Source organism: Oculina patagonica, chromosome 11, assembly GCF_052425735.1.
Source record: "Oculina patagonica isolate OP01 chromosome 11, crgOcupat, whole genome shotgun sequence".
Taxonomy (NCBI): Eukaryota; Metazoa; Cnidaria; class Anthozoa; order Scleractinia; family Oculinidae; genus Oculina; species Oculina patagonica.
The window spans coordinates 13,798,216-13,808,421 of NC_135768.1; the positions used below are offsets into that span (position 1 = coordinate 13,798,216).

General features: G+C 38.3%; 1 protein-coding gene across 2 annotated transcripts in view; it reads left to right on the top strand.

Annotated features, from left to right (window-relative positions):
* Nucleotides 1–9,870, top strand: part of LOC144630294 (uncharacterized) — a 100,591-nt gene extending 90,721 nt beyond the window's left edge. For both annotated transcript variants that reach the window (XM_078488625.1, XM_078488624.1), the window contains exons 42-53: nt 285–587; nt 1,093–1,389; nt 1,785–2,090; nt 2,457–2,744; nt 3,929–4,231; nt 4,742–5,208; nt 5,782–5,876; nt 6,071–6,227; nt 6,575–6,641; nt 7,104–7,378; nt 8,392–8,566; nt 9,270–9,870. In XM_078488625.1, the coding sequence (XP_078344751.1) occupies nt 285–587; nt 1,093–1,389; nt 1,785–2,090; nt 2,457–2,744; nt 3,929–4,231; nt 4,742–5,208; nt 5,782–5,876; nt 6,071–6,227; nt 6,575–6,641; nt 7,104–7,378; nt 8,392–8,566; nt 9,270–9,523 (2,987 nt within the window). In that variant the 3' untranslated portion in view covers nt 9,524–9,870. The remainder of the gene's footprint in view (nt 1–284; nt 588–1,092; nt 1,390–1,784; nt 2,091–2,456; nt 2,745–3,928; nt 4,232–4,741; nt 5,209–5,781; nt 5,877–6,070; nt 6,228–6,574; nt 6,642–7,103; nt 7,379–8,391; nt 8,567–9,269) is intronic.
* The last annotated feature ends 336 nt before the right edge of the window (nt 9,871–10,206 follow it).

Here is a 10,206-nt window from a genome sequence, read left to right on the forward strand (position 1 = left end):
ATTTTTGGCCAAATCGCGAAAATTAAGTCTCGCGAAATATTCCTGTTCCATTTTCGCTAAATTAAGTACCCGCGAAAATAAGTAACAATAAGGTAACCCCTATACAAGCAAAAACGTCGAAAAAAGGGCGTTTTGTACTTTGAAATAACGTGTACTTAAGCGTTTAAAGTATTTTAAAATACATCCAGTATTTTGAAAGCATTTTTAGTTTTTATTATAACCGATCAGCTGTGTTCATGTCTGTTTTTCTTTCGTTGATCAGTTTTCTTTCTACGAATCTCTAGCACCAGATGATGCGCCGGTTAACGTCACCGCGTATAACACCAGTTCAACCAGTATTAATGTCACGTGGCAGCCTATTCCTCCAAAACACCGCAATGGTATTATCCTGGGGTATCATGTGAGATACTGGAGACACGATAAAGCAAACGATAACATTTCCATGGTAACGGTAAACAGCACTAAACTGCATTCAGAACTTGAAGGATTAGGAAAGTACAAGGAATATTCCATTCAAGTTGCAGGATCGACAGTTGTTGGTTTGGGGAATTTTTCTTTACCCGTGTTAGTTCGTACTGAACAAGACGGTACGTAATGTGTGTTGTATTGCAGGTTTCAATAAAAAAACACTTTCGAACACTTTTTTTACCTTCTAACATAAAAGCATACGGGATCACGCTTTTGTGTGTGTGCCCCGAAACTGTGGAATAACCTTCCTGATTCGTTAAAACACGCTGCTAATGACAGTTCGTTTAAATCTTATCTTTAAACGTGCCTTTTTAAACAGCATTTTTATCGTAGTTTGAAATTAGATAGTAGTTCGTTTTTTAATAGCGTTGTATATATCTTAGTTTTAAACTCTTTTTACTTTTTTTTTATGGCTGTTTAGTGTATACTTTAGCTTACTTTTTATGGATGTTTAACATGTTGTAAAGCGCCTTAGAACTTTTAGGAAGGCGCTTTATTAATTTATTTGTTATTTTTTTTTTTAAAAATCCCTTTCAAATATCGACGACTATTAGTGTCGAATTTGTTTACAAATAAGGTTTGAAAAAGGCGCTTCAAATAATTTTGTTCGTCTCTTGACCTTAGTTCCCGATGAACCGCCAATCAACATCACAGCTGAAGGAATTGAACCAACAGTCATAAAAGTTAACTGGTCTCCAGTGCCCTACGAAACTATAAACGGCATTGGAATCGGTTACAAGCTTGCTGTTTACGACATCAGTGGGAACAACATTAGAAATTACAGCTTGAATGCTTCTGTTCTGTCGTTTGAAATCACCGGTTTGGAGATATGGACAAACTACAGTGTCGAGATGGCCGCTTTCACCGTTGTAGGAGACGGTGTGTGGAGTGACTTAATACTCGAAGATACAGACGAAGAACGTAAGCCAAACGCAGCCCATCCTCATATTCCTCCCTTTAAATGATCCTATCTTTCATTACAAGAATTTCGAAAATTTGCTAAGCTTTAATCACTGGATAAGTTTTTTTGTTTTGTTTTTTAATTTGATTGATTGTTGTTGTTTTTTTTTTTTACATTTTTAACTGTTTATATCAGAAACTTTAGTTATAGCACACCGGAAGAATACACTTTTATGCGCCATTTTCTTCGTTAGTTGTTGTATTGCAATGAGAGAGCGTCTTATAACTTCGAGTTTTTTTCATTTCAAACTTAATAAGGGTTTACAAGTTGCTTCATTCCAATGAATGGTGCGAAACATGAGAATAATTCATGTGCTATAACATTTCATTGATCACGCCATGTGTTTTATTCACAGCTCCTTACCAACCTCCAGGAAATCTAACAGGACAAGCCACAAACTCGACCTCAATCTTCGTTCAGTGGGATTCAGTTGTTTTACCCAATATTCGCGGAATTCTTCGAGGTTACACGGTTTACTATGAAGAGGCGCCGAGCTCCGTCCATCCAAGCATGCTAAGAAACGTGTCAGTCCATATATCTGTGACTGAAGCTGAGATTGTTAACTTGCACAAGTTCACAGACTATCATATTTGGGTAACAGCGTTCACTACAAGAAACGGATTGTTGAGCAACTCCATATTTGTACGGACAAACGAAGACAGTAAGTGTTTGGCTTTTCCTCGTTGTCCTTTTTTTCAACAAAACACTCTAGGGAATTGTCACGAAAAAACCCGCTGTAAGATTGCGCGCACTAAAAGCGTATCAATATGGAAACAGAGAAATAGTGCAAGCTGCAGACGAAATGTTTACGAGAGAAAAGAGAGTTTATATTTAGATAATCGCACAAACGAGTTATTTATTTTTCTTTCTTTTCCACTCTAGGGTTTTCTAAAAGAAATATAAAACATCTCTCGTTTCCCTAAGCTTCTTCTCTTGTTTCTATAATTTGATAGCAACGCAAAAAAAGGTTCCCTGTTTCGTAAGTGTAAATTTGTTGTCATAATTAACTTGATCTTGTTTATCCCAGATCCGGAACGTCCTCCATTGTACATCAAATACTCTGCACCAAGCTCCACCAGCCTTCTTGTTGAATGGGGTCCAGTTCCCCCGCAATTCAGAAATGGCATCATAAGAGGGTTCCAAGTTCAGTTCCAAACAAATGGCACGGTGGAAGAAAGAGAGCGAGGTCCACTCCTCAACTGGGTTATACTTGATGGTTTAAAGAAGTTTACAATTTATTCTATTCAAGTTCGCGCGTTCACTAGCGAAGGATATGGACCAGAGAACAACATTACCGCTCTCACGGCCCAAGATGGTAGGAGTCTTCCGTATTTTACGTGTGTTCTCAAAGTTGTGTTTTACTTAATGGCGCCTTTAGCGTAGAAATAATAAACGTCGTCTTGATTAAATCGTAACAGCAGTCTCCAATGAGAACTTCCTTTTGTTCAAGCTTTTAGCACCTTCCATGTCAACCCTTACTATACATCCTTTTAAACAAGTTCACACCAAAGATTTTCAATTTGGTGTCCTCATGGTTTATGGAAAACGTTCAGACCAAGTTTGATGAATTTCCTTGTGTTTAAGCTCGGCCAATGGATTTATTTGTGAAATATAACATATCAAACACGAGAGACACTTTTTTATCGCGGATATTCAAACACTGAGAAGAGAGTTGAAAAAACGACGCAGAGCGGAGTATTTTTGACGAAATTTGAGGTGTTTGGAAATGCGATGAAACACGGTCTCAAGTGGTTGATATATAGTAGAAGTCTTTATTAAGAAGTTAGTCACAACAGACGTGTGCCTTTACAAACTAAATTAAGCTAAACTAGTAAAATGAAAACCTATTATATGTAATACAGAGATATTAAGAAATAAATTTAAAAAGACATCTATTTACAAAAGCCCGTTTGAAACGCTCCGTTTTTACTCTAGGGAGTATGAAGTCATGGCCCCTTTCTCTAAGAGCTCTGTTACGTTTGGGTGGGAGCAAGTCATATAATACATGGCCAGTGTCACTTGTGATTCTGTTGAAAAGATCACTGTCCCTATTTTTTATAACATCAGAAATCAAAATGATCTTATTTGTATAGCCAAAACTATAGGCTCGCCGAAAAAAAGTGTCAATCCGATCTAAATATTTGCCTTGATAGGCGGAGCCCCACACTTCTAATCCATACAGAAATAATGACATTATTAAAGAGTCGAAGAGTTTACTAAGCTGATCTTGTCAATCCAAACAAAAACTGAGGAGTAAATTAAATGAAGAAATAAAATCGTAAAAAAACTCTACTAATTAAGACCAGGTATCTAAACCTTCTCCAAGGTTAACTTGATGGATTACTATTGATTTTGAGAAGGCTAGTTCCGAAAGTTTTGTTAACATATCTAAGTTAAGCATCACAATTTACTATCGCTGTTTCGTTTTTATTTTTGTGACAAAAGCTCAATTCGATATGCATTGATAGTGCAAATACAAATTTGTTTTTATATTTTTAGTTCCTAGCAAACCACCAGAGGGCATAATCGCCGAAAGCCACGTCACTTTAACAACCATACCCGTCACCTGGCAACCAATCGATCCAAAGTATATCCACGGCATTTTACTTGGTTACAAGATCAGGTACCAGGCCGTGGCGATTGGCGAGGAGCCCGTTGAAGAACAGCCAATCAGAGAGCAGATAGTTAGCCCATCAACTTTGTCCATTGTGTTGAAAAATCTCGAAATATTTACTTTATATCGTATTGATGTACTGGGATATACGATCATGGGCAACGGTCCATCGGCCACGGATTATGCAGGTTTGTCCAACTCCTTAAAATTATTGTCTCCTCGCATACCGTATTTTCTTGATTAGAACGCCCCCGGTGTTATTTACAAACTTGGCCTGTTGGACCCGGCGTTTGTTTTGCCTCCTACGGTTTATTCGAGCCCGATATTCATTAAGCATAGGTTTCTACTCATTATTTTTGACAAACATGTATGTTGCTAATACAACTACAGCTTATTATACCTCAAGAAAATGCCTGAGGGGTCTATTTTCAACTCAACCTAAGAGACCCGGCGTTTATTTGGTAAGGCGTTTAAATCGAGAAAATACGATATATACATGTTCAATTCAAAATCTGATTTGAAACATACGTAGTTTTTACATTTACAAAATGTCTTTCAAATATAAGTAAGCCTTAAAGTGATAATAAACTAAGGTAGTAAACCAAGAGTGGTAATAGACTTAAAAGAAGCAAAAAATTTGAACATGGTTGACAGTAATATTCACGCCAATAAACACCTTATTCTGTTCTTTAATGCAGAGACCTGTCGCTGTAATAAACGTCTAACAACGAGTTGGTACGAGTTTCGACCATACGTCCAAGTGTCCGAAAATGACATCCCTGATGGGCTTATTCCACCAATCCTCAGCAAGCTAGCAGTCACGTGTTGTGAAACCTGCCAATCGCATGGTACCTCTTACGTGGATTTGAATTCAAATGTCTTCAATCAGTCGGCCAAACTTTCTGATCTGCGTGCACTCAAGAAGAGTATCGCTAATCCCACAGACTTTTTCTTCCCCGTGTATGGCTATAAAGAACAGACGCATTTTGCCAGACAGCATGGCTATCAAGGAATAGTAGAGTCACCTGGTATGGCGTACATTGTGAATACAAACTCCCATGATGACATGCCCAACGCTATCTTGACGAACATTGCTGCCTGTTGGCCAGCGATCATCCTCGCTTTGGTCATCACGTATTTAGCGGGACTAGTAGTTTGGGCAGTGGTAAGTCAAACTGGATATAATCATCGAATAACGAACTGCACAAACATCAGTAGTGTAGGGGGGGGAGGGGGAGGGGTGTGTTCGATGCTCCCGAACAATGTCTTCGCGTTTGGTTCGTGGGGAAGACACTTTACCCTTACAAAACCTCGCCCCGCTCAGTCTTGTTTACATACAGTAGAATATTATTCGAAAGGAAGAATTCAGAGGGATGGATTAAAAAATTCTCTCTAATCACTTCACTTGAACAGTGACAGCTTGTAAATTAACGGGTTAAGTAGCAGCTCTCGAAAGGTCTCGCATGCATGGCTAGCTACACTTCGAGAGAACAATAGAACAAACAACAGGAACAATGCCCCTAGCCCCAAAAAACAAGAGCAACTGCTTCACTATAGGATCAGTGAAATTACATGTGTATGAGAGATGCTAAACTACTGCAATTAACTGACCAAGTGACAGAGACGGTATATTACAATGCGAGTAAGTGTGAGGGCGAAAAATGCTGGCCCTGCAACAATAATGTTACTTAAACAACATAACTATATACTCGCTTGTTCCAACTTTTCATGCTTGTAGGAGAAAAATTACAACCCACAAGACTTTCCTCCGTCATTTATTGAAGGAGCATACGAGGCTTTTTACTGGTCCTTTGTTTCCATGACAACAGTTGGGTGAGTGTAAACCAAGCATTTGCGTAAGTTTGTTTAAAATGATTAACATTAAACCCCCTCTTTAATCGCCCCAGTCCGGAGCTCGAGGTTACTTTTTTGAAGAGTATTTGAAAACTGATCGCAATTGTTTATTTCTCACTCTTACATATAAAAAAAAACATCTAAACAAGGCTATTAATAAATCGTTTTCGTAGATATGGCGATTGTGCACCGATATCCATTATAGGACGAATTCTTGCTATTGTTGTGATTTTATCTGGGCTGGTGATCTTTGGAATTGTAAACGGCTACATGGCTACATCCATTACAAGTGTCACCTTGGAAACGGACTACAAAATCTACGGAGCCAAGGTAGGTCAATGTAGTGACGGGGGAGAGGGGAGAGGTAGATAGCTTTATCTGTCAGAATCCCTTTTGGGCGGCAATTGATTGCACGTGCGATTTTGGTCTAAGAAACAAGACAAGTCATGTGGTGTTGACTGCAACTTCCCGAGTTTTGATTGGACAAAAGCAATCGAAAACTATATGCATTCCTCCACAAGGATTTAGCTTTATATTTCGTATAGTCTAAATAGGAAAGGAAGGAAATTTTATCTTGATCAGTCGCTCTATTCCAGCTGAAGGCATGAATTTGAATTGCTATGGTGATGAGAAACAATGGTCCTGGGTTGTTTTTTTTTTCTCTCACTTTTCTGCAGGTAGCAGCAATCGCGGGGACGCCTGAATATCGAATGGGAATACGAAAAAATGCACGAATGGACCAAGGTAAGAAACGTATCCTTCCACCTGGGCTGTTTTGTTGTTGATGATGACGATGATGATTATCCAGAACAACCCAACGTTTCTTATTAACTCGCTGTACATTGCAAATTCAAATAATTTTGATATTGAAATATTTAAATTTTCACGCTTAAGAGTGGCGCATGGCAAACGATGCCTTAAATCGATGGTCACTTCGAAGGTTGAAGACCACCTTTTTTTCTTAAACAGCCCTGCAAGCTGTTCATTAAAATATTAGCAATATATGCCTGGATTGAGGTACTTAGGTCAAAACCTGGGAAGAACAAATCAGTGCGATTTCTCGGCTCGAATCTCAGACCTTTCTCTAGCGGGAAGTTTGGTGCACGTGCGACAAAAGGCGTCTGTGCACTCAGCATGGAATGCGTGATGGGTAAATAAATAATTTAATTTCACTTGCAATGATATATTTATCGATCATCTTCCTAGGTCACGAGTACCACACGTTTGAAGATATTTTCACAGCTCTCAATGAGAGACACGTGATCGGAGCCTTGATTGATACATACAGTGCTGGAAGCAGCAAGGACGATTTTGAAAACGGACATCTGCGAGTGAATAAGATCCTGGATTACTCTGCTACTTATGGAGTAGTGATGGGGAAAGAGGCCAGAAAACTCCGGTTGTGTTTCAAAGCTTACACTGAAAAGGTCTTTGCTAATGAGATTGCGAATCATATTCAGAAGAATACGGAACAATTAAAGGTGAATATCGTTAAATATTTGTAGTGTCTGCTAGATACAGACAAGGTCATTTAGACTTGTCTGGTTAAATGTTGGACACAGTTTCTAACTGATCGATTTTCCTACGGACTCGCTAAATAACAGACAAATGCAAAATGTAAATGGCGATTGGCTGATTGATTAATTAATTGATTGATTCACTCATTCATTTCAAATGATGTCATTTTATATATTGGTTAAACTACTGTGATGTTAACTTAAGTGATTGATTAATAAATAAATTAATTAATTATTTTCAATTAATATCTATTTATTACTTTTGTGAAGGTGTGGGTTGGGAGCACCTGTGTGCACAGAAAGCCCTAATGCTCCTGTTGTGCTACTTTTAGAACATTGCGTACTTTGCTCTTAACGCATGCACAGAAGATTTATTGACACTCTCAAACTCCGTGACGCCAAGTTGAAACTAGACTTTGAGGCGTGACAGCAGTTCATTTGAGAAAATTTTTGATATGGCAGAGCTATTTCTTAGAAAAAGGTGACCAGTTTTTTCATTTGAATGACTGAGCGATGGCGCGAGCAAGGGAGGGAGGAAGAGGAGGGAGAAAGCGAGGGAGCAAGGAGTGAGTCAGTCGATCGACCAATCAACTGATTGATTGATTTGATTGATTGATTGATTGAGCTTGTGATGTATTAGGTAGTCGATTGGTATCCTTAAGGCCCGTTTACACAGGCGATTTTTGTCGCGCCGAAGTTGCATCATGTCGCCGCGATATCGCGGCGACTTCATGCAACTTCAACGCGATTTCGCGGTGAAAAATCGCCATGAAATCGCCGCAAGTTTGCACGCGTGAAAACTAGAGGCAATAAAATCGCCGCGAGTCGCAGGAGTTCGAAACTTGATGCAACTTCGGCGCAACAAAAATTGCATTGAGTTGCGCGACAAAAATCGCTTGTGTAAACGAGCCTTTAGAAGGATAATGACACATTGATAAGGGAGGTAATATTCACTTACTTTTATCTTCCATTTGTAGGAACCTGCTGAATCGTTGCCAGTAGAAAGGACGACAGGACTGTTTGACAGCCACAGCACTGTATTTCAAAAGACCTTGCTCATCAGTAGCACACTGTTAATATCGTTTGTAATGTGTGGCATCATCTGGGAAATAATACGATGCATAAGAGAAAGGGCAAAGATTAAACCACAAAGTAGGTTTATTTTAACATTTCAGTTATCTCTATTATTTTGGTTCACAAAGACCCCTGACGTATCAAGATGACAGTTTCAACATCTCTTGAACATAAAAAAAAGCCCCAAACCTCATAATCCTTCCAAAAAATACGCTCTTCCGAACATAAGCTCATCGGCTTATATTTAGTTATAGCTTTTTAAGACAGATACAACTTTGGCGAAAAAGGTCCCTAACCTAGGACTTGTTTGTGTACTTAACGTTATTAGAGAATGCTCAGAGCGACTGTAGGACTTGTTTTGGGTTTAGTGTCATTATGTTTTGACAGTTTTACTATGTAGTATTTTTAACATTTCAGTCGGTATTTCGTCCAAATAGAAAATATGAAATAATAAAAAATACGTCCACCTGAAAGGGTCGTTAAGCAAAATATAAGCTCAGGGCTTATTTTCCATTCATTTATGTTAAATTTAAAGGTTTCAAAATCTCTTCAACACATAAATTGCAAGAGACTTAAGCTTACTAATTTTGGTCATAATTGGAATTTGAAATGTGTAGAAATGTTGACTCAATAGTCGAAGTGGAACTATTTCGATCACTTTTCAACATTTGTCAAAAAATCGTTTGAAAAACGACGTTAGAACATATTCATTTTTAAAGAATTTGAATGAACGTTAACTCACTTATAACAAATCTTCTAATGTAATTATTGTTTTTTATAGATGTGAGACAGGAGCTCGTGGACGAGATGAAAGCTATGGTGGACGATTTTAACGAGAACATACGCACAATTAAGGAGGACATGGCGTCGAAACATGAAGAAGAAAGAAAGCAATTACTGTTGAGCTTCAAGAACCGGCCAAGCGGAAAATATACTTCATCAGTTGTACTTACAGAGCATTTAGACAACCCTTATTTTGAACCACAATCTGATGCTGTGACATTAGCTCACGATGAACCTGAAGCGGATTGTTGATGTAAAACTTCACCCTTTGACACCCAGTGTCGAACGTCAAGTTGATTACTAGCTTGACTACAGCAAACTTTAGCAGTCTTGGGAGTTAAAAGGGCAAAGGGTGGGGTTAAGCATTTTTTTCATGGCGATTGACAGATAATATACGAAAAAACAGCAAAGAGGATTTCGATGCTGAACTTTAAAGTTTTCATATTTAATGATTTATTTTCAATCGCAAAACTTAAACTTATTAATCACAGAGCAAACCACAACACCCAACTTAAAATAAGTCATATTTCTATATGAACAGTATGTGACTGGTGTCAGGGGCGGGTAAACATGAAACCGTCGATCCGCAAGTCCGGGAATTTTGCACGCGATTTTCGACGTAAATTCCTATGATTGCCGTTCTTTGTTGTCTCATCACCTTTTTGATTGACAATGTATTGATATTGTTAGTAGAAATTAGATATTCAGCACACATGGGAATAAAAGGGTTTACTTTGACTTCCATTCGTTTAAACTACACGTTATGATATCAAACACTAGAAACTACACCACATTTAAAAACGCCTGGAAGAGAGCTGAAAATATGATGCCCAGTGGAATATTTTTTTACGACATTTGAAGTGTATGGAAATGTGATCAAACACCGTCTTTTGTGGTTGATAACTCTTCTTAATGATAAGCTAGAACTAAGGATT